We start from the raw sequence: 25,237 nt of genomic DNA on the forward strand, positions 1-25,237 counted from the left end.
GGCAATATTGAATCTGTGAGATCCGCTCCTGACTTACCCACGGCGGGCGCGTCATACTCCTCTCCCAAGAGGATCTCGGGTGCGGAGTAGGCCAGCGATCCACAGCTAGTCATCAGCATGGTGCCAGGTTGGAAGTGGTTGCTGAAGCCAAAGTCGGTGAGCTTGACTGTGCCCTGTTGGCGGAAGAAAACCACGTTCTCGGGCTTGAGGTCCCGATGCACCACGTGCAGCCGGTGGCAGTAGGAGATGGCGCGCACAATCTGGGCAAAGTGGACCTTGGCCTGAGCCTCTGAGACGCCACCCTCATGGCGCATAATGTAGTCATACATGTCTCCGCCATCGCCCAGCTCCAGGATGAGGTAGAGCTTGGTCTGGGTGTCGATGACCTCGTACAGGCGCACCACGTTGGGGTGCTGCACCAGCTTCATGCAGCGCACCTCCTGCAACAGGTGCCCGGCTGCTAGGCTGTCCAGCTTTGTCTTGTCAATAACTTTGACTGCCACCAGCTGCCCCGTGAATACGTGGCGTGCTAGTTTGACCACAGCAAAGTGGCCTTTGCCCAGTGTGCGGTCCAGGTCATAGAGTCCGGCGATCTTCCCCTCGTAACCACTCTTTGAAGCCGCCATGCCAGCTGGCTTGTGTTCTTGTGTGGTCTTAGGAATCACCTAGGGTTTCTTATGGAATTTTCTACACTGCCATGGCCTGCACCTGTGGAAAAAAAAAGGAAGTTATATCACTTGACCCTTCTGGAACATTAGAAAACTCAATAACAGTACAGCGAAACTACTACTTTATCCAATTTTCCTGTAATTTCATTGCTGTTCTTTTGCAGAGCCAGACACACTCAAAAATAAATCTACACAAGGACTAGGTCGGCAGCAATTGTATGAATCTTTCTTTCTCCCCACTCTTCTTCCTAAATGATGAACAGAACATGGTGGAAAGCATATCATTCCAATCCAGGGCATCCTGGACCATAGCAAACAAAATACAAAAATCAAACATAATGTATCGTAGTATCTGCGGATTTATATCAGCAATAAAACCTCTTGTTGCCTGCCTCAAATTGTCATACACAAAGGACACATTTATAAGTACTAATAACCTGTAGTCAATATGTCTCTTTTATGGGGTCTTCCATTCTTTAAGCTCTAGGCTCATGTGGGTAAACAGCAGGAGTCTGTTAATGACAGAGCACTAGAAAAGCAATTTTTCCCAGAGTTAAATTTAAAAGTATATGTTGCCTGGGGTTCTGCAGCTGCATTTTCCCTTGAGCTACTATCTTTGTTGACAAAAACCCTGCTTTTAATTTTACCAGCTTTAAACAGCTAATTAATAGTAAAAGAAAACACCATATTCGACAATGCAAACACCTAGTATCTGTTCATAATATCTGCTCTGTCTTCAGTACTATCTTGGTTCTCCCTTCAGCTAAATGTTAATATCTGTACATGATCTAAAGATATACCTTGATTTTTAGACAGTTGGACACATTCCTGGGAGTCATGCTCATGTACCATGTGTACAGTGTCCCCGTTCTTTACTTTTCACAGTGAGACACAGAATTATACTGAATATTATCCTTGCATACTACAAGACTTCTCCTTCTTTTTGCACCTTGTAGTCAGTAGTTTGCTTATGCATATTGGGTCCGAGAAAACCAAAATGCTGACCTCAAATGACAAAGATTTTGTTTGGTCGTAATTTAGTCATTCTGAAAGAGATTTAGAAATCTATCGTGTTCATAATCCATAATTTGAACCTTCGATGGGCCTGTGCTATTAAAATCACATTTCAAAGGATGAATAGACAAGTTAAAAACATTTACATAATAATGATCCCATTTTGAAAAACAGCACTATGCAAATATTTGCAAGCAATTTTAAAATACCAACAATAACTAATTATTCTTCTCAATAATATTCCAAGGTTAATTTCTATATCAGAGGCAGATCGTATCAGACTAGAACAATGAGAGTATAACAGATTACAGAAGAAGCACTTCTGGATAAGGTTTCTTACACTACTTGATCACATTGCCCATTATGTCAGTATTATCAAATTACGTCTTGCTTTATTTGCCCAATAAACACAATCCGTGGTACACAGTCATTTCTCTCACTGGTCCTTGAGAGAGCCTGCTCATTCTCATATGGTATATTTAAGAATGATGCAATAACAGTGACGTCTTGTACCTTTCATCACAAGATGTGTTTGTCAGCATATTTGTTCCCATTAGTAGCACTTGTTTTGTTCCTAATATTTCTAATATTTCATCCTTTTTTTACAAAGGCATCACACAGTTGTTCATTTTAGAATAAATAAATAAATAAATAAATAAATAAATAAACACAAATCCGTATTGATTTCTACTTATAGCCGTATGTGTAAGCTAGCTCTGCTATAATGTGTTCTATTTGTTGCTGTTTCGGCAGATACTAGTATCGATCCCCCTTTCCACTAAGTCTCTCAACACAAGCCACAACTCCCCTCAACAATTAGGGTTATTAGGTTTTGCTTTTTAACTATACGACATGTGTTCTAACACATTAAGTAATTATTTTACGAAGTATTAAATAAGCTGTATGAAATATGTCTTTATTTGTCTAAAACTTGTGTATGTTATGAAGAAGTATAGAAAGTTATCATCATGGACAAAATTTTGCACATCCCTTGATTTGCAAATAGCAGGCACATTTTTAATCAGAGATTTGTGTTACAGGATCTATGGAAAAGGGATTCTTAGAGTCCTGTAATGTACAGTGAGGGAAAAAAGTATTTGATCCCCTGCTGATTTTGTACGTTTGCCCACTGACAAAGAAATGATCAGTCTATAATTTTAATGGTAGGTGTATTTTAACAGTGAGAGACAGAATAACAACAAAAAAATCCAGAAAAACGCATTTCAAAAAAGTTATAAATTGATTTATAAATAAATAAATAAATAAATAAATGCATCAGCATTTTTTTTTTTTTTTTACCTTATACTGGATACAGACTAGTTCAAGGGAAGTGCAATTGGAGTAGGTGGAATGTTAATGAGCAGGCAATACCAGCAAAACAACATATAAATAAGAAAGCTGCTCCAGATCTGAAAATAAAACAACGACAAGCATCTTAGACTTCTATAATCTCCTCTCATGCTGTGTACACCATGACACTTTAATAATGCCAAGACAGAGGTGGTTATCTCTTCTGGCATGTTCAAAACTATACCACTATCAAACTGTCTTACAAAATGTCAGTTATACGTACTGATCTTTATTATTACTAATATTATTATCATTATCTTAACATTCTGGCACAGAACTGTTCCATCCGTGCACTGCCAATTACATTTCTACATGTTTACTTTCCTTTCACTGTTCCAGAAGTCGACAGTTTCTTAATTAAACTCCAGAGATAAGTTCAGTGACAATGTTAATACGTACTGCACATAATGATATCTGAAGGATATAACGTGACCCCTTGGTGCTTTTTGAAGGCAGTGATTTGGTTTGTCTTTTGTCAGTCCCCTTTTAAAATTTCTGAATACGTCTGAATCAAATCTCAGTGAGCTCTTCTTTGTTCCTGTCAAAAGTCATTCAGTTCTTTCAACTGATCTGTATACGACTTCAACATTCAGTCCTGGAATGATACCAGATTGTTCTTCTTTAGACTCTTTGAGAAACAATGCCCTTTCGTAATGGTGACCATCCCCACACACAGTATTCTAAAGAAGGTCATATTGGTGCATTGTATGGTTTCAAATTACTCCATCATTATCATACTACACACTGACGTTGAGAAGACAATGTACAGACCTGGCTTTTTACCCCCCCCACAGGTTCCCAGAACCACACTCTGTTTCTATAATGTACAATCAAGTGTGACCTCAATGAAGAACTATTACATTGACTTTAATTAAATATAATGTGCCGTGTAACTACCCAGATCTAGACAACAGCTGAAACGCTTTTAGATTGAGTTCAGTTTATGTTCTTTTCAAATTAAATACAGGAGTGTGAGCTTGATTTTATTACACTGCAAATAATTTGATAAAATACTTCTGAGAAGCTAAGGGAAGGCTGTTGAACAAATCAGTCTGTATTGTGTAATCCCTTAACTGAATTATGGGAGATGAGAAGCACTAGGCCTTGTAGAGTACAGTGGAGTACTTTTATTATTCAAATAATGTCATTATTTCACGTTCAAGTTCATGTTCTTTACCTTTTCCCTTTCAGTATTTTCTTTTCCTGTAGTGTCACATCGTCAGTTCAGATCCGATCGTCTTGGGAGGTTTTGCTTTGCACATTCATAAATGCAGGCAAAACTATTTTCTTGATTGTGAGTAAACCCACTCTTTTTCTAAAAGGCCTTTGCAAAAAAACTAAAAACAGTATTCTGGTGTGTTTTAGCTACAAATCCACTAAACAGTTCTGTCTTCAGAAAACATCTTCTGTACAAGTTCTCCAAGTACACAAGTTTATATTTGAATGGGCAAAGGCAACAGTAATTAAAACAAGGATGGTAATTTAAAATAAGGTATTCTATGTCTGGCACAGTGTTAAGACAATACAGAATGCACTGGGAGCTGTAATACAAATTAAGTTGTAATTTACACAGCTCTCCCAAAAGGTTAAGGTTATACTTGATCTGCTTCTATGTCAGATGTCTGATTGACTATTTATTTTATATCACATTGGACCACATAATTGCAAGCATAACTGGCAAATCACATTACTGTTCTCAAAGCAGGTTGTCTGCTTAATAGTAGTCCAGTATTGACAGTATATTGACAGTATTTAAGATACATTTTAAAAAGAATAACAAAATAGCAAAATAACTGAAGAGAGGATTTTTAGAGAGCGAGAGAAAGACTCCATATCCAATATCTGATTGCTTTCTAAAGGACAGTTTTACAAAAGTTTTCAGTATTCACACATTTCTAAATACACAATGTTCAAATGTACTCAGCCCTCAATAAGTATTAATTTCAATCATCATGCCAGGGCTTCTCCTTTTGCTGTGATGACATTGAGAAGGTGCTGCCTGTAACCTTATAATAAGTTCAGTCACATCTCAGAAAGGAGACCTGACCACTGCTGTTGACCTCTCCAGCTGCGCCAGGTTGTATTGCCTCCACAGACACAGGTCAGTGCAGAGAACTGGGCTTTTGATCAGTGAGCACACGTTCTCTGCTGATATAAACTGTACCAATTGGTTTAGTGATCAAAAGATAGTTAAACCAAAGACAATATCAAGAGTGGGGCGCATTCTGGCTCACAAAAACAAGCACCACTTTGTCATTGAATCTGCCCCCTAGCTCTCCAATCTATTTTTAATCACCTTTCAGGAAAGCTGCTGAAAAGGAGAGATTGTTTTTGCGATGTGCTAGAGCATCACATGTTCCCTCTCTCTCTCCATCTCTTTGTCTCTCTCTTTCTAAAAAAACAAACAAACAGTGTGCCCTACTCCCTTTGGTTGTCTACTACTCAAAGATAGCCACAGCTGGAACGAGATTTAAGAGATGGTAAGGATAACAGATAAATACGATATGAAGGAATACTCAGAAAATCTCTGTTTTGGTATTTATTTCATAAACATACTACTTCTCACCCCTAATTTGTCACTAAGTTATAAATATGTCAGGTTCCACCATTTACTTAACATATTCGCTTGTTGGTTGGTTTTGTTTGTGTATTGTGGTTATATTTATAGGTTACCTGCCAGGGAAATTGTTTACCTACCTTGCCTACATCCATTGTTTTTGTATATTTAATATGTGTGTACTTTAAGTATCCTGCTTGGAGAAGAAAATCATCCTCACAGGTCACAGGTCACAGTGATCCAACGGATTTGATAGGCGTGATGAGAATGTGGTGATAGAGGATCAATAATTTGTAAAAAGAGACCAGAAAGGGGTTGACCCTCCCCAACAACAGCTAGACTAGAAGGAGGAAGTTGCCATGGTGGTTGATGTAACTCAGGGGTAAATATGCTTTGCCATTTGCAAAGAGAAGATGTTGTTTAATCGTCAATTCACTTTCATTATATTCTGTAACAAACTATTAACAAGTGCACCAGGGTTGTAGGTTATCCTAGTCTCTGCTGAGGACTTTATGTCTCCAGGGAAATATAAGTTATACCCATTGATCAGAAGTTTGATCCTCTTCTGAGTTTTAAGAGCTGGATCCTTAATGCATTTTATAAACAAAGCGTCCTGCATATTTCAAGTTGTTAACTTATTCAGAGTAAACTGTAACAGGCAGGCATGAGGAATCCAAATGATGCCAGGAATATTACTAAACCTGCGGAGTGTAAAGTCTCAAGTGAGCGAGCCAGACATGCACTGGTAGTCACATTTCTCTCTCTCTGTGTCTGGCCCATTCCTCTGAAAATTATCACCAAAGAGCAATCAATACAGCTCTCTCTATCAGGAATCTGCAGCGTATCTAGGTTGTAAGATGAACAGAAGCCAAGGATGATTACAATGCAGATCTGTAATGTGATGCCTTACTGGCTGGAGACCCATTAGGTTTGGTGCTATTGAGCTCTGTTGCGCCCCACGGTTACTTTCCTGCTAAACACTTGGAGAACAATCCCACTGCAAAACAAAAGCAGCCTTGGCTCAGGAAAGAGCAGCGCATACCGAAGAGAAGCTTTTCAGATCTTCCGCTTTTCCGTGTGATTCCCATCTCTTGTTGGCAAAGCCAAACTCAACCCTAAGCCCATTTTAGCTTGCAACAGCACAGTACGGCCTTTCCCAATGTCTCAAAGGGTGTTACAACAGCAGTCCTGCTAATTAGTCTGCTTGCAAATCATCTCAGAAAGCCAAGCAGTCTGCTTCGGCTGCAGAATTCGTTGGAGATCTTATGGGGTCTGAGCATTAATTTAGACACACTGGGGCCCCTACCCAGTCTTTCACAACAGGTAAACCTGTGTTAGCTTCTAAGCTAGAGCAAAACGGAACTTAAATTAAATGGAAACCTCACCAGCCCTGTGTTATTTAATTAAATGCGGAAGATGCTCACACTCATATTTAAAGGATTTTTCTGAGCTGGTCAACATCTTTATCTAAAATTGATCTTCCTCAGTATATTTACCAGTTCCAAAAGTTCGTAATTAGCTTTGTGTTGTTGTTGGTGGCATTTGTCAATTGTTGTAAGTGGATGTCAAGACTCCCTTGCTTCAGCTGACAGTTGAATGCCCCCTCCTGCACTGTAACTAGCCTTCTGCAATGAGATGTTGCTCATAGCAGAATGCAAAGGTAAAACGCAGAGTTCATTCGTTTTCACTGTGCAATCAAATGCAACCAATGAGGTGGCAGAATGAAACTGCATTGCACCAATCAAGACTAGGGGGAAAAAAAATGCATGTTTGCATATACTTCACAATAATAGTTTGATTTCAGTTTGACAATTTGCTGCTCTTAAACTTGTCAGGTGAAAAACTAAGCAATTAATTGGTTCATTTTCCAAATCCTTCACATCCACAAACCAATTATGTCTACATACCAACCTGATGCAAAATGGAAATCAGGGAATCTCTGTTTCAACAAGGTGAAGTAAGTGTTGAATTCCCATGACTTGAAAAGGATGACAAAAGTAGCAAATATTGCCACATGTAATAAAATGGAAAAACATGTGGCATTGATAAAGACTCATTTAAAAGTCTGAAAAAGTAATACTGGCGGGTTAAAGATGATTTTTTTGTTCCTTCACTCTGACTCGTCTTCTGACATATTCTCTACCCTAAAAAGATATTTGTTTCCTCTTTTATAAAAAACATGCATTAGACATTGATGAGAAACAGTTGTCTCTAAAATGCAGCAGTACAAACTGAGGATAATGTGTCTTATGGGTTAAAACACAATGTTGCCATACAGAGGCACTGGAAAAAGAAAAAAAAGACATGCACTACAAAATCCACTCAAGTAAAAATGTAATTAAGTCTTATTGTAATTTTATAAACTTAAGTCAATATTGTCTGCTCTATTTAGGCACTCTTTAGTTTAGTTTAGTTTAGTTTAGTTTAGCTTTCTTTCACTTTGGTGTCTACAAACAAAGCATGGCTTGTGTTCCTTTGGCACAGCTTCTTGACTCAGCTCCAGCATAGATTTCTTGATAAGTCCACAGTTGGCTTTTATTGTATAGTCGGGAAAAATCAATCGAGCTAATTACAAGCCAAAAAAAAAAAAGAAGTTAGACAAGCATCTCTGGTTGTAGTATCAAGAGAAGATCTCAGCTCCTTTATAGTGTTTTTTGAATAACATGGTCAGGATAACACAACCAATGAAGCTGTTCAAAATGTATATAATTGATACACACAATAAACAGACCATATACTCAGACCATAGTTTGTGGTGCACCATTTAAAAAAAACAATGTTTCACATTAACCTCACAATTCACTAAACGGCCCGGGAACATTCTCATGAACAAATCCTATAAGGGATATGAATGTAAGCTTCTTTTAATATTAATCTATCCTGTCCAATTTGGCCCGATGTCTCTCGTCCCAGGTAATCCACCCTGTCACCCCTACCCCCCTTTCGCACTGGCAGGAAAGATGACAGCAAATCAATGTCATGATCAGGTCAAATCCGCCTGGCTGTTTTGATATCTTGTGATTACATAATGAGTCACAACTTATTTATTTGATTCAACTGTATGACAGTAAATAAATCAGCAAAGCAATACAAAAAACTGTTCCTCTGAATTTCCTCTTGGTACATTAGAGTTGTTCCCCAAAAGAAGAACAGCAGAGCAGAAGACTGGGGGACTCGCTCGTTTTAGCTTTGAGACTGTATGTTTTGTGTACTGAGAAAGAATGTGACCATTAAAAAAAATGGTAAATAACTGGTGAGAAAAGCATTCAAAGAGGACAGAATTGGCAAGCTGTCTCACGATTGTATTTCCACCTTCAATTGTTTAAAAGTAAACGCTGATTACTTCCAAAAGTCCTTAGATTAAGCATTTCCTCTTAAAATGTTATGAGCACAATAGCACCACAAAAATAAGCCTGGCTTTTGCTAAAGGAAGGATAACACCACCCTTACAAGTACTTCCCTTAACCCTTTGTGTTCAAGAGAGACGTGTGATTGCTGGCGCCAGTGGCTAAACCAAACGTTCCAGCCTGTTTCCGTAATGTAGATTGAAAATGTGAGAGCAAACAAGGAGGACAATAATAAATGAGGGCACTGTTAAGGTATGTAAGGCATTCAAATAGGATTAAGATTAGGCAATTACATTTAAATATTTCACTAATCACAGGAGGCCTGATTCAAGGTTTTGCTTATATTTAAAAAAAAATGACGTACAAAATAAAACCTGTCAATTAATTCCTGATTTAAATCTGTCCATTTGTGTTTCTCACTCAAGTCAGGTATATGTGGTGGTATGACGAATTTCCATCAGTCTGTGAGCAGGGAAACTGTTGAACAGTTCAGGATAAGAATACAGAGCTCAATCCAAGACAGCTTTGGCGGGGTGCTGTAAATATCCTGACTGACCACTTATCCATGGAGATAAATAGAACACCTGCCAGTTTTCCGCATCCTGGGCCATGAGAGTTTCTAAACACATGTGTGTCTTCCACTAGTGCTCATATCATATTTTGTTGGGGTAAAGGTACAGGATCTCTGCAGAAAACACACAGAGACACACAATGTGGGATATTCAAGTATGGGACAAGGAAACTACAAATGCAATCTACTCTTTTAAATCAGCAGCTTTTTCCAGTTTGAGAAAAATCTATAATCTGTCCCATCATGGAAAGGAATGGGTCGGTGAAGTGCATTGTTTACATATCCCTGTAAGCTACGTTGAGAAGCGGAACTCGGAAATGTAAAACTTAAAGACTTGGACAGAACAAGAGCTAAGTCGAATACACAATAAGAAAAAAGGCAACCGAGATGTAAAGAATTATATTTTCATTTTAGAAAGTGGGCAGCTGTAAGCCTTTAAAGTAGCTTTGAGTTGAAGTGTGGTGAAAAATGCAAGATTTAGATAACCCACGTCAAAACAAAAAAAATGATCAAGTTGTGTAGCAGAGATAACACACACAAGTCCAGTAAAAAAAAAACAAGGTGTAATTAACCTTTCCCTCTACTCCCATTCTTGCTGCAGATATTGCCAATGCTCACTGTAATGTAGGCAAATTATTTGCACTACTTTGCATCTGGAACTTTTAACGTGCGGGGAAAAAAAGATCCCTTTACTTCTTCTGTCTTGTTTAACAGTGACAATTTTGAAGCAGCTGGAAATCACTGCCACAGCTGCCTGATGAAACATCTGGGTTAGACACGAGCAGTGACACACACATACAGTACTGTGCAAAAGTTTTAGGCAGGTGTGAAAAAATGCTGTAAAGTAAGAATGCTTTCAAAAATAGACGTTAATAGATTATATTTATCCGTTAGCTAAATGAAAAGTAAATGAAAAGAAGAAAAATCTACATCAAATCCATATTTGGTGTGATCACCCATTGCCTTCAAAACAGCATCAATTCTTCTAGGTACACTTGCACAAAGTCAGGGATTTTGTAGGCATATAGTCAGGTGTATGATTAAACAATTATACCAAACCGGTGCTAATGATCATCAATTCAATATGTAGGTTGAAACACAATCATTAACTGAAACAGAAACATCTGTGTAGGAGGAATAAAACTGGGTGAGGAACAGCCAAACTCAGCTAACAAGGTGAGGTTGCTGAAGACAGTTTACTGTCAAAAGTCATACACCATGGCAAGACTGAGCACAGCAACAAGACACAAGGTAGTTATACTGCAGCAGCAAGGTCTCTCCCAGGCAGACAGGGATTTCCAGATGTGCTGTCCAAGCTGTTTTGAAGAAGCACAAAGAAACGGGCAACGTTGAGGACCGTAGACGCAGTGGTCGGCCAAGGAAACTTCAAGACACATCATGCTTACTTCCCTTCACAATCGGAAGATGTCCAGCAGTGCCATCAGCTCAGAATTGGCAGAAAACTGTGGGACCCTGGTACACCCATCTACTGTCATGGAAGACTTGCGGCCATACCTCCGATGTGGCAACAAGGCCAAGTGACTCAACTATGCACGAAAACATAGGAACTGGGGTGCAGATAAATGGCAGCAGGTGATCTGGACTATCAAAATTTGAAATATTTGGCTGTAGCAGAAGGCAGTTTGTTCGCCGAAGGGCTGGAGAGCGGTACAATAATGAGTGTCTGCAGGCAACAGTGAAGCATGGTGGAGGTTCCCTGCACGTATGGGGCTGCATTTCTGCACATGGAGTTGGGGATTTGGTCAGAATGAATGGTCTCCTCAATGCTGAGAAGTACAGACAGATACTTATCCATCATGCAATACCATCAGGGAGGCATCTGATTGGCCCAAAATTTATTCTGCAGCATGATAACAACCCCAAGCATACAGTGAAAGTCACTAAGACCTTTCTTCAGCGTAAAGAAGAACAAGGAGTCCTGGAAGTGATGGTATGGCCCCCACAGAGCCCTGATCTCAACATCATTGAGTCTGTCTGGGATTACATGAAGAGAGAGAAGCAACTGAGGCTGCCTAAATCCACAGAAGAACTGTGGTTAGTTCTCCAAGATGTTTGGGACAGTTTTTGAAGGAACTCAGCAAGTGTACCTAGAAGAATTGATGCTGTTTTGAAGGCAAAGGGTGGTCACACCAAATATTGATTTGATGTAGATTTTTCTTCTGTTCAGTCACTTTGCATTTAGCATTTTGATAATCTATTAACATGTCTATTTTTGAAAGCATTCTTACTTTACAGCATTTTTTCACACCTGCCTAAAACATATGCACAGTAGGCTACTGTAGGTGTTTCAAAAGATACAAAAGGAGAACAGCCAAAGTGGGGGGAGGGCAATGGGGATCCCATGTTTAAGATTACATCACCGAGGCATACCCACCATACAATATTAATCCAACAGATTTCAGCTGGTGAGGTAATGCTGTTATGGGAATTTGCCTCTTTAAATATTCATACAACTTTCAGCTGGGAGAGCAGGTTTATCTGCAGTCTGTTCACATAATGCTGTTCGTCTTTCAGGAGTTTGGGTGTACAGCCTGCAGCCTGTTTGGGTGTACCGCCACCAAACCGAACGAATGTAATTAGTAGCAAACATTTCCATCTTCATTAACCACAGGAGTTGATGACCTTATTATCTTGCATTCCTTGGCCAATACTGTGGAGGGTCTTTATCTATTAAGCATATGGGTTTGTGGTATTTAAAAATATCGGTCCTTAATTAAGTAAACACTGCAACTTTCCTCCCATGCAAGGTTCCTATATCGAATACAGGATTCGTCTGTATGTTGCCAGTTTGTTTGTTTGTTTTTTTACCCTTGGGCTGCTCGTATGACTGAGCTGTTATGGGAGGTGCTGGTCTAAAATAACTGCCACATTATGCCCCTGGGAGATGCATAATAGTACATTATCTGTCGGTATTCCTGGGGTATGCGAGGATTACTCGGGGCACCGTAGTTCTACTGAAATATATGAATACAGTAAGTTGTTTCAGAAGTATATATGATCAAAAATAAAAACCCGTGTCTGATAGAGACCTCTGCAATTACAATACTGCCTCATACCAAATCCACTTATTTTAAAATAGATTTAATTTTTTCCATTACATGCTAGATCTGTCTAATTAATTAAATACTACCACATCTAGTAGATCAGATGAGTCCAAGGCTCCCTTTTTGCAACACAAAGGTTTTGTTCAGCCCTGGCTGTCCTGCAAGCATAAACACTTTTGTTGTGGAGTCTTGCCAGTTTGGAAGTGAAATACTAGACGTTTATATGTCTGTTTTATAGATTGACTGCAATCCAAATTAAACAGTTCACCTCTGGCTGTTGAATGGGAGGTGAACTTGGGCATCCTCAGGACAAATGTCTTAATTCTTAAAACAAACAAAAAACCACAAAGGAAAAAAAAACTGGAAAGGAAGATGAAACAGTTCTATTGCATGGCCTATGTCACAAATCATACAAGGTTTTAAGTTTTTGTGTCCTACAATGGGTGATCTTATCTTCAGAGAAAGAAATATACATACACAATGCCCATTTGTATGCACTGAATTCAATATACAAGTTTCCGAACCCCCTATCACTTGTGTCTAACTGCCCAATCGATGCTGTACCTCATCCTGTGGGCAACAGAGTGTTTAACGAGTGTTAAAAAAAGCCTTTAGATTCCATCAACACACATTTCTATTCCAAATGAGCAAGCGATCACCAACCATCTACACATATCCTTGTAAGAAATGGGACTATAAAGATATGCATACAGTGTTCTCACCTGACTAATCCTTAATCTTCTCCCAAGACACACACCCTCCAAACCAACTCATCCCCTCTGCTCATATACTCCCTTCCACTTTGCCTGGGAACACCCACATCCCTTCAACTATACATATCTAAACATTAAAAACAAATCCTCTCAAACCACCAAACCTGTATATACTACTGCTCATGTTTACTCCTCAGTCAGCAGAAAATGTTTTCCCTGAACCTAGTGCTCTATACCAGATGGCTTCATCTTGCCATTTCCTGTATCTGCCCCACCTCAGGTCTTATCGTGTCCATTTTCTCCTTTACATTCCTCTGCAGACCCTCCTCCGTGCCTCAGGACTCCAAGGGCCTGTTTATTACTCTCTGCCCTGACCACTTCACAATCCTGTAATGTTTTAAGCACCCGTCCCAAAACAGATTGCAGGGTTTGACCTTTTAGTCCTTGACATTGCTGTCGTCTCACCACCCCTAAAAGAATGCAATATTTAATCCCCCCTCCCCTATTTCCTTCCCTTAATTTATTTTCTCTTCCCCCCCACCACTTCTTTTCCTTTCCTTCTTGGACAGATCTCCAGGTTGTGAACTTGCTCTAAAGCAGCTCCTTAGCTGTGGCAAACAGATATTGAATGTTAATGTGTAGATTTTATACATTTATTATTATTTGTGTATATATATTGTGATAACATGCTGGGTGGCACATAGAGTGACCGCCCTGAGAAACACTGTCCCTCCGCAGACCCCAGGGGAGGTGAAGCAATATATGATTAAAAAATGAACTGTTGCACATATAACTTAGACTTGAAGAGGAGCTAGGTTTTGGTTTATGATTTGTCTGTCTCTATTTATATAAACCACAAGCACTGTATATAAATAAATGCTCGCCACCATTCACCACATCCCTTTGTGTTTCCTGAACCCTGCCTTACAAGTCCCGGACACCGTGTACCACACATGGCATCACAGATATATATATATATATATATATATATATATATATATATATATATATATATATATATATATATATATAATCTTGTATAAGTTAAACTACATAATTTTCATAAGGGCTGAATGATTACTTTGTTTTAAGTGCAGCAGCAGAAACTCCTTGTAGAAATGTCATTATTGTAAATCAGGTAATGTAGACTGTGCTCGTTAAGCAGAGTGTGCCTCCCAGGATCTATGATCAGTATTAAATGACAGTGCTGGGAATAATATTGCAGACCCCTATAGGTTACACAAGAACTTCCAAAAGGAGACCAGTCAGCCCATCATGCTCATTTTCAGTAACCTATAGTCATCTATTGATCCAGGAGATATTTCTTGAGAGATGCTAGGGAATTACCATCCCCTGCATGGCTTGCTACTTGTTTTCGACAGACTGTGCTCTGTGTACAAAAATGACTCCTAGGTTTACTTCTGAGTCAACCTCCCCAGAGTTTCTGCCAGGTTCCTGTTTCTGAAGGTGACACTATGGTAAATGTTGCCAACCTAATTCAGGATTTGTAGAATGATAATTAAATCTCCATGAACCTTGGTTATTCATTGGTTACATATAAATGGTTAAAAAAACACACATTATCTGTGTCCTCTATGCAGCCCAAATCAAACAGTCCACAACATTGGATAGTAATATCAAAATGACAGTTATGCTTCAAACACAAGGTCATTCACAGCACTTTTCTTCTCCTTCCACAGTTTTTAATAGCATACAAAGTATCCATACCAATGTAAAAGACAGAAGTGAGACAAAGGGTGTTTAAAGAAATTCATTTAAAAAAAATATTTGTTGAATTTCTGAAGGTAGTCTCAAAAATAAAGGGGATCCAGTGTATAATATGGTATAATTTATTCAATCTATGTGGATGCATAAATATGTACATTTTTCAGTTAGCTGGGTAATCTGTAATACATCTGAAATGGGGGATTATTCTTGAAAAAAGCAGTATTATTCTAACTATAATAATAATAATAATAATAATAATAATAATAATAATAATAATAATAATGATGATGATGATGATTAGTACTTAATTATAGTTAGAATAATAATTAAGGAGAACTTGGAATGGTTGACCTTGGAACTAATGCCATTAAATTAGTTTTGAAAAATATGACCACTAACAGAGAAGTATTTCAAGGCTCTATAACCTTCCATTTCATGCGTTGTTGCCATAAAGTCATAAGGTCTGACTTTAAATTAAACCCATAATGTACCCAACCACGCAGATCAGACATACTAACTATTTTAAATAGTAAAACGATGTATTATGATTGTTTTAAAGCGCTCACAATACAAGCTCCTTAACGTTGTATGACAGAAAATTCAGCTAGGAATACACAACCACGTTTTAAAAAGCCTGACTGACACGAATTGTAGCTCAGGAGATTGTAGTCTCTTTCTTCGCATACATAACAGAAGACAGAAAGAGAAGATGTGAGTGCTCGCCAGGGATGCTCAAGTGTTGAAGGCAGCCTGAATGTCGCTGCAGCTGCACAGTCGCCCTGCTCAGCCAGCCTTCACAATGACAACATACTGAACAGCACTATGACCATCATCAGCACAACGTCCAGCCTGCACCGGCCACTTGCCATCCACAGCACTTCGACACACAGGCTTGTCCAGCAAACGCAGCTGTAGATCTGGATTCATCTCCCCCGACCGAGCCCTCGCATTGAAAACTTCCTCTCCGGCTAGTGCGCCGTAACTGGCATACCCGACCCAAGAAAGGGTGCAACTCGGCTTTCAAATGCTTCACTAAACAGCCAAGCACAACCAAAGCGAAATCATTGCCAAATGCCACAAATAAGCACAAGAGAGTCTTTGACGACTGCCCCCAAACTTACCCGATAAGAAAGCGCAGGTCTGTATTATGCAGCACTTCCACAGGACGCGTCTATTGCTTGTCGTCGGGAGGAGAGGGAGCTGCTGTCAGTGCTGTGTGTGCGCAGCTCAGAGCCGGGGAAGCGTGTGTCTGTGCAGCCGCTGTGCCGGGCATGCCCTGGTGCTGTGTGTGCGGGATGCTGGGGGTGCTGTGCGGTGCGGTGCGGGGCGGTGCGGTGCGGTGCGGTGCGGTGCGGGGCGGTGCGGTGCGCTCCGCTCCTCTGCAGTGTTGTCTGCTGCTCTCAGATCCGCTCACAGAGCTGGCTGGCTGGTTGACGTCAATGCGAGCTCGGCCGCTGCAGCTCTCTTAAAGAGAAACCGCGGAGGTGATCAGAAGTTGTGCTATTATGCAATACTGGGACTATAATTAGAAATGGGAAGCGGGAAAAAAAACACATTCTCTGCATTTTTGTATGAAGGCATTGGGCGTTGCACCGTTATCATCCTCAAGATGTGAAACTCTACAGCAACACTATATATGTTAGTATATAGAAGGAATAGAAAAGCAAGTATATCAAATGTCCAGGCTTTCAGCAATCCCACAACGTGAAATGAAAATAGATAAGACCTTATTGAAATGCACAGATAGACCTGACTGATGAAGGAGGCAAACACTCGCACAACAATAGTTCCACTGGCAATAAACCACGTGTGGACAGTGACCTTCTCTCGGTCCAAGACTAAAACAAAGACAAGGCCGACTGCATTGTTTAGAAATGCATGAGGGAAGAGGACATGTGGATCAGAGCAGGATCCAAACCTTAGGTCAGCGTAAATTACACATCTGATGGCCGTTGCATGCTACTGCTTGTCTGAAGGGCCTCACACACAAAGGACAAGGACCCGTGACAAAGTGGCAGATGAGATCCTCCTACAAGTTCAAAACCTAATACAGAAAACAAAGTTGCAGAGAAAAGGCAGTTGACGGAGATGGATCCTCAGCCAGCTCACGTTTGCTTGTTGAGATGGAAATAGTTGTTTCAACCCAGCAGAAACAAAACAAACTTTCAAGTTGCATTTACTTTCTTATCTGTTCATTCGCAGCTCCCCGTTGCCCTCCACAGCTCCTTCTATCCTTTACAATGTCTTCCCTTTTCATCTTTGCTCTCTCCCACATTCCACCTCATTCCATCTGCGTTTTATCTGGTTAACAGTGAGCCAATCATCATACAATTATTTAACAGTTGTCACTTCTGCAATTATCCCCACATGCACACCCGGCAGAACAGTTAAAGAAAGAGAAATGCACAAGGAATAAAAAATAATTGGATGTAAGTGAGAAAAATGCATCTGGAATTTAACACATGATTAACTATGTACACCTAGGCGATTAATTCTCAGCAAGTTAATAATCTATGTACATCAAAATGCCAGTTTGTAAACGGTTTCCCATTAATTATTTTACATATGTTTGGTTCAGTGTCACTAAAGCCATGTGTGTTTGAAATGTAAGCTGTTTCAATTTTAATTATTTTTGTACCTTGTCTGTGAGGGTAACACCTTTCACCTCTTATCATAATTTTATCACTTCGAGGGGTCCGGGACATGCATAAACTTGAAATAAGCAATCACTCCTACAAAGCTTAATAATGTCATATGTTTTGGATATTTCTCTATGACTTTCTCTATAAGGTTCCACGTCCTATCAATGCCCCATCAGATCTTTAACAAAGATCTGCAAAGAGGAGTGGGACAAAATCCCTCCTGAGATGTGCAAACCTGGTGGCCAACTACAAGAAACGTCTGACCTCTGTGATTGCCAACAAGGGTTTTGCCACCAAGTACTAAGTCGAAGGGGTCAAATACTTATTTCCCTCATTAACATGCAAATCAATTTATAATTTTTTTGAAATGCGTTTTTCTGGATTTTTTTGCTGTTATTCTGTCTCTCACTGTTAAAATACACCTACCATTAAAATTATAGACTGATCATTTCTTTGTCAGTGGGCAAACGTACAAAATCAGCAGGGGATCAAATACTTTTTTCCCTCACTGTACCTGCCTGCAGACTGAGGCATAGATTGCTCATTTTTAGTCAGGTCATATTCACCTCCATGCTTTAGCAAGGGTGTCTGCACATTACTATTCTTCTTCGACTGGATTGTTTTACCTTGCTGTATTCCGTGGTCTTTCAGTCAGTTCAATCATTTTGGAGTAGGATGCTGAAGAGATTAGTTATTTTATGTATGGTGTAATGTATAGCTGGAAATTAAGAGAGGAAATGGCCTGGTGAATTGTGCAGGTGTGGGTGGTGTAGTGGGTTGATTCATCGATCTATCATGCTTTTGAGGACTGGGTTTAGGCAGCACTTTTTACTTTTAGTTTATCACATGATTCCATGTTTCAAGTAAAAAGGGAACTTTTGTCAAAATGTCAAAATGTGTTGACATTGGTTTTGATTTTCAACTAATGTTTATATCGGATGAGTTTGGTATTACAAATGTCAAAGTTTGCATCTGCCAAATCTTCAGTACGGTCAAGTATGGTCTCAGTGGAATATTCCACCCACTTATAATACGACAGGGCTCCCTATCTGTGTATGCTGTACCTAAGTCCAACACCAAAGAATATTTAAAAAATGATACTGCCTTACAGGCAATGGGTAACAAGATAAAACACAACAAAGACAATGTTTGCTCAATTAGGCTGTACCTCACTACCCACAGAGTGCTGGTATTTAGTTCAAAGTGCTGATAAACACCACCTGCCAACAGAATAGTATCTGCCATTTAACAGGCCTCCCTGGTACATTTAGGAAAACTTTCAATGAGCAGTGACACTGCTTTATAAACTGAAGTCCCAATATCTGAATTAAAGCTCACGACAAAATTAATAGAATATATCAAGCTGCATGGAGCTAATAAGGTTTGTTACACAAATAACTGTGGGTGACACCTTTTGAAAAAAATTGAGAAACTGCTATATAATAAATTATGATATGTAATATAAAAACAGAAACACAGCCATCGTCAGAACTTGAAGTCGTGTTTCTATCTAAAAAAGCCTTGGAAACCCATTTCAGCAATAATTGTATAGGTGCTTGAAAATGCAACGATGAACTCTAATCCTACAGAGGTGTCAAAGTTGTGGACTATTCACCTATCAGCTACCACGCAACACGCAGAAGCAATTCACAAAATGCCCCCAAAATGTTGTTTTTACAGTGGAGTACATAATTACAATGCTGAGTTAAACAAGATAGGGTAAAAATTGAACCGCAGAACAACGGGGACAATGCCAATCAAAATACTGTGTTTTCATTAGGTCTCAAAGATTTTTCTGTGGTGGAAATAGAGAGCAGCAGACTCTGTCAGAATTGTTCACATATAACAGGTAATGACTTATAAATCTACACAGTTGATCTTTTTGAAGGATATATATATATATTAACCCATCAAATAGGCCTGACTTCATCTGTTTTAAAATATGAATCTACAAATAACAGTGTAAAAAGACATGATAACCTTTGACATTAGTGATAGTTGTCTAAAACATCTGCTTAGTAAGAGGCTAGCTGATAACTCAAGTGATTGTTATTTAGTAATTAGTTATTTGACTGACATAACTCCAGACAGAAAGACAGAATTGCCTTAGTGTTCAAGGAGCTGTGTAAGGTTTTGTAGTGCAAAAGTAATATGGTGTGCTGCAGAGTGATTTTAATTATAAAGATTTTAGCATAGTTATAAAACAGAGCAAAATACAATACAAGACTCTGCCAACTGTCACACGATATGAATTGCTTGCTAAATCAAGACTGGAGATCAAGGCTGTTGTTGTCATCCAGTCAGTGATACAGTGGAGGTCTGTAGTGTGGCAGTTTGAGACAGAAGCATTAGCATATCTATACATCATTCAAAACTGTGTTCCAGAGCATAAAAACAAAGTAACAAGCAAAATTAAAGCAAATGCTGGATACATAAATTATGACATTTCATATTTAATTGTTGAGGTGACCGTAAGTTCTTCAAACAAGTCACTCGCGGAGGTGCAATTCAGCGTGGCAGTGACGTGTGAAGGATGCAGACCTACCCCAGCCTAGGCATGGGTGTTGTGTCAGCAGGAAGGCTGCAACACGGTGGTGACAGCTCCCCCCAGGAGCACAGCCAAGCACTATCAGGGCCATTTTCAAAAAGTAATTACAGAAAAAGTTAAAAGATGCATATTCAGCAAGTGGCAAGGTCGCTTCAGGAAATAAATTCATATTTTTCCTTCCACTTAGCTTTATCAAAGCTTAGAAAAAATAAAAAGTCTGACGATGATCTAAAGTTAGAAACAGTGCACTAAAGCAACAATCTTAATAGCCATCTTGTACGCCCCTGAATACACAATGGATTGGATTTAGATATACAATACATGTGCAGTTTGTCTTCATTAAGAAACGATAAAACATATATAAAGCCTTAATTCAATTATTGAAAGTCACCTCCTAGAAAATGAGCCCACACCCACCTCTCCAAAACACAATACATAATTCTGACACAGAACAAAAACGTATACATGTATTTGTAAATGAATGCAAAATGTAAAATGCTTCACAGTGCATTTTGCAAATGAGAATGGACCCAGAATGTGACACACTGAGCTTCAACAGAAGTATTTCAAAGGTGTAAGAGTGTAATCGGACACAGAGCGAGGATGACGTGACCAGAATGAATGAGGTGTCACACTTTAATTACAAACTTCTCAAATGCACAGTCACTTCCCTGCAGTAATATTTCTGCTCACATATTAAGCATGGTGGACTGCGTGTTAACAATTTTGGTAACAGACCTTTTATGCATTGCTTTTTATGCATGTTTTGCACATTTTTGAATAATAACAGCTGTTTACGACCCATATGGAAAACTCATATGTGTACTATATATATATATATATATATATATGTATATGTTTTGTAATATATTTTGAATGCAATATAAATATACAAACATATAATACATACATGGGAGCTTTCCATATGGGGAGTGGCCTGTGCAATCCAGGACCTACAGAACAGATATCACTCCTAGCTACCCTTCCTTACCTTTATTCGGTTTAGGAATGAGCTTTGGACCCCAAATACAATAATCCTCCAACACTACAGTCTTCTCCTCCAGTAGTGGCACAGTATTCCTAGCTCATTCATTCAATCAATGAGGTGCTGCTGACTTGCATTAGCTCCAGCAAAGTCTTATACTTGTGAATAAGTAATGCATTTCCAAACCTATCCTTTCTTAGTGGCTTCTACTCAAGAGGTGACCAAGAGGTGACCGCTCGATCCCTGAGCTGGCCGGTCAGACTGGCAGCCCTGCCTTGAATGAGCCGTACGAGCTCCAGGAGAGAGGTCTCACTGCGGGACTCCCAGTAGGTCCGGTCAGTGTGGAGTGAGAGGAGCAGGCCATCAGACACACACCCTGATGCCAGCACAGACCTGGCTCTCTGAGGGAGTCTGGAGAGGGAGAGAGAATTGGAGAGTGCTGCGTTGAATTGTGCGCAGTAATTTGGCAGACGCCGTTATCCAAGGTGACTCACATGGTTTAACGAACACTGAAATACTTGCCTGGCATAACAAACACTACCATGCAATGATTTGTATATGCACAATATTGTGAGGGGATTAACAGCGCTATCAGAGTTAATCTACACATTACAGTGCATAAAACTGAGGTATCAGAGTATATGACAAGATCAACAAGAGCATTAAGCATTAGGGTACAGATAGATGTACAGTTTGCCATTTTATATATAACAGCAGAAGTTTTTAGCCCTGAGATAAAAACAAAAAACAAATTATACAAGAACTATTCTCAGTTGGAACAGGGCTGATAGTGTAATCAATCACTGTCCAATGTGAATAAAAGGTAATTTGATTTATTTCCCATTTAAGCAGTCTTTTAACTTTCAGCAGAATACGTCTTGATTGCTTTTATTATGGAGTAGTCCCAGTGAAATGAGCAATACTTGTCATGGTTATAAAACAAGGCCTCAGGGTCCCCAGAAAGTATTTTGAAAGGGAAATGTAAGGAACCCTGTAATAATTGTCGCAATGCTTTGAGACTGTTATGAATGTATAAAGCAGAACCACAGAAATAATCGCAACATGTCTTTGAAACGATTATCACCATGGGGAATATTTGACCATGCGGAAGAACAATATGTAATAATTTTTTCAAATGTTGTCCTGTCGGGGAGTTGCTCATATCCAGAAGGCTGCAGAGAGGTGAGAAATGCCCAGACTTACTGCTCAAATTGTTCAGTCATCCCCGTGACAAGTTCATCCTGCCTGTCAGAAGTCATTACTCCTCCATCTGGTCCCTGTGAGGGAAGATGCCAGTGTTTTAATTACCCAGCCTGTCCCACATCTTTCTCAAAGGGGGCTCGGGTTTAGAGAGGAAGGGAGAGAGGGTTAGAGGTTAGAGCTGAGAAACCAGAGGAAACAGCATTGGTTTGTGATGGGGACATGTGTATCTTGTGGGCCACATAATAATGGATAAAGAGAGAACTGCCGAGCTTCAATTAATCATGCAGTTTATTTTATTTTTTTCCATTACAGGTCTATGATGGTCATTGCAAAATATTAATAGACTTTGATTGAGTGAAGTTTAGGGGAATTTTCCTTCCTGTGTAAGGTTGCTGTTACTGATAAGGGAATTACTCAAAAAGTGACATATAGTAACAAAAAAGTCACACTTTTATCTGCTACGTTTGTTTCCAACAGTTTGCTGCTGCTTAGGTTCCAGGCCATGTTTTTTTTTTCTTAATATAATTGACTGTAGATCTGTTTTTATACATGAGAAATGAAGTCACAGATCTCTAAGTAATCCTATATCCGACAACTATGAGCAATCGGATTTAATCTGATTTACAATAATTCTGCTGCGTTTTTTCTATTGAATGCCAAATGCATTTACAGCACCAACTGCTGCACTGGTGTCCTGTGGCACCGATGCGCCCTCTGCTGGACGTGTCTGGTAAAGCAGGAGCAGACACCAATCTCCTGCATTCACATCAGAAGCTGCAACTGAGTTCTTATGGCTACTTAAAGAAATAATAACAAACGTTCAATTTAAAGTCTTCTAGCTCTGTGGTTTTCATATTAATATTGCTTGTTTAGTTTGCTGTTAAAGTGTGAGCAGCAGTGAGCCTTTTGAAAGCAGGTTAATCACATCAGCAGATGGCTCCAACATGTTTCCTACAACACCTTTTCAAATGCATAAATCCCTCAAAGCTGCGCTCCAAAACTTGGCACAATCCACAAGCCTGGGTCTTACTCTCCCTTGGGAGTTACCTGCAACAGATAATCCAGGAGGCGCTGGGCACTGCCGCCTTCTCCTCCCTCACAGGGCGGTCCCCCCTCACAGTCCCAGCCTGGGAAGGGGTTCGACCAGCTCAGTGCGTGGGGTCGCCCGTCTGTGTAGTGGAAAGGCAGCAGCCAGGTGGAGAGCACGCGAGCGGTGGTAGGAGGAACCACTTCCAGTCCCAGCAGCCGGTCCAGGTGGAACCTCAGCATGGCGTCCAGGTTTCCCGTCTCCCTCACCAAGGCACAGCTACCTTGGCCGCAGTAATCCCTGTTGTCCTCCACCAACTGAGAGGTGTCCAGCTCCAGCACAACCCTAGCCATCTTTCTCCGGGGGTACAGGCGATCCACCTTGCGGACAGAGCCCTCTCTCAACCACATAATTGTCTCCTGATCTCGAGGACTCAGCCAGTCTGGCTTTCTGCCTGAGCCAAGCAGCCTTCCCAGTTTCTCTTGGGATGGCCTTCCGGAGGTCAGGCACCCCTGTGCTTCTCCTGACCCCTTCCTCTGGGCATCTTCTGAGCCTTTGTGCCCCCTGGAAAGATTTCCCAGGTACTTTGTCATGCTTTAAATTTAATTTAAAATTAGTTTAATTTGGTAACTGAGAAGACACATGGATACTCCAAGAGCAGGGTAATTAAACCCTAGGACTGGGAACAGTTTTTTTTTTTAAACAATACATTACCTGGCCTGGCCATCTCTACCAGGGTCTACCCTCAGGGGGTCTGGTTTCCTTGGCTGCCTGGGGTGTAGGAGCTCTTGAATGGAGACTGGGGGATCTCTTCTTTGTAGCAGTGGTTTGAGAGGCTTTCTGTCGAGCAGGTTGACCTGCATTAGACCGAAAGCAATCATGACCACTGCCAGCACGCACACACTCAGCAGGGATCTCCGCAGGCCAATCCGCAACATGGTGCAGCCTCTGGTAGACTGGCAGGGACAACTGCAAGCACAATCACATGAGGAATTAGTGACAGTCAGGCGATCACTTCCCCAGTGTGAGGGTCTAATAGTTTATTGAACAGCAAACCAAAAAGCACACCAAGCCACTTCTGCCAGGACCCTAGTGAGCTAGCACTTCTGTGGCTTGGCACTCATCCACACCCTCTTTGTGTGAAAATATGCCTCCTATTGCCACCACTTCACTAGTGCTGATTTCTTATTTTCAACTGAAGCCAAGGTCTAGAAAAAAGGATTTATTGAAAACCTTACTAGAAGGTCACATTTTCAAACAGGGAGCGATTTCAATACAAGTCTTCCCAAAATACCATCCCTTTTTGTAGTCTGGATGCAGTTTAAACAACATTTGTAAGGGAATTCATCCTAATCATTTGATGACCTGAAGTCTGCCTTGCAATGTAATAGCTCACTAACATCGGCAAACTCCTATTATTATTTTTTTATTTCTTGGCAGACGCCCTTATCCAGGGCCTTATCCAGTTATCCTAACTATAAAGAAATTAGCATTTTGTATTTACCTGTTTCAAGCACACTTGTATGTACAAAGTATAAACGACTGCTCCCCTTTCATTTCCAGCAGCAGTGGACTTGTTACCCTTAAGCTTCATCTGTTGCTCTCTTTGCTCCGTCATGTGCCCTTTGGACTACATATTGCAAAAGCACCTTTCTCAAAATCAATCCTTAAACACAGAAGAGATTGTAGAAAGAGCCAACACAGTGACATGCTAATGCATTAAAAGGTGGGGTACTATTGGGATTTCTGGGGGAAAACATTATTGTAAAACAGTTTGTTTTTTTTCTGAACAAAGTGCACAATTTATTTTCTAGATGTT

The 25,237-nt window shown here is 40.0% G+C and overlaps 2 protein-coding genes across 2 annotated transcripts in view; both read right to left on the reverse strand.

The window, feature by feature from the left end:
* The window catches only part of snrkb (SNF related kinase b), a 35,515-nt gene extending 19,073 nt beyond the window's left edge, over positions 1–16,442 (reverse strand). Inside the window, exons 1-2 of the mRNA XM_066713847.1 lie at positions 16,135–16,442; positions 38–708 (exon numbers count right to left, since the gene is read on the reverse strand). Coding sequence (XP_066569944.1) covers positions 38–626 — 589 coding nt within the window. The 5' untranslated portion in view covers positions 627–708; positions 16,135–16,442. The remainder of the gene's footprint in view (positions 1–37; positions 709–16,134) is intronic.
* A 4,383-nt stretch (positions 16,443–20,825) lies between these two features.
* On the reverse strand, positions 20,826–25,044 carry LOC136759047 (Golgi-associated kinase 1A). The gene is made up of 5 exons (XM_066713854.1): positions 24,923–25,044; positions 24,133–24,387; positions 23,439–24,012; positions 22,392–22,465; positions 20,826–21,599 (listed from the first exon to the last, which is right to left on the reverse strand). The coding sequence occupies exons 2-5, from the start codon at positions 24,354–24,356 to the stop codon at positions 21,395–21,397; spliced, it is 1,077 nt and encodes a 358-aa protein (XP_066569951.1). The 5' UTR covers positions 24,357–24,387; positions 24,923–25,044; the 3' UTR covers positions 20,826–21,394.
* Between the last annotated feature and the right edge of the window lie 193 nt (positions 25,045–25,237).

Source organism: Amia ocellicauda, chromosome 9 (genome assembly GCF_036373705.1).
Source record: "Amia ocellicauda isolate fAmiCal2 chromosome 9, fAmiCal2.hap1, whole genome shotgun sequence".
NCBI lineage: Eukaryota > Metazoa > Chordata > Actinopteri > Amiiformes > Amiidae > Amia > Amia ocellicauda.

Excerpts from the sequence above, each read along its gene's own strand:
- LOC136759047 (XM_066713854.1), bottom strand. The coding sequence starts at position 24,356 with ATGTTGCGGATTGGCCTGCGGAGATCCCTGCTGAGTGTGTGCGTGCTG. Across the intron at positions 24,013-24,132 it reads GGTAGAGATGGCCAGGCCAG|CATGACAAAGTACCTGGGAA; the intron begins GTAATGTATTGT and ends TTAAATTTAAAG. Across the intron at positions 22,466-23,438 it reads TCCTGGATTATCTGTTGCAG|GGACCAGATGGAGGAGTAAT; the intron begins GTAACTCCCAAG and ends CTTCCCTCACAG.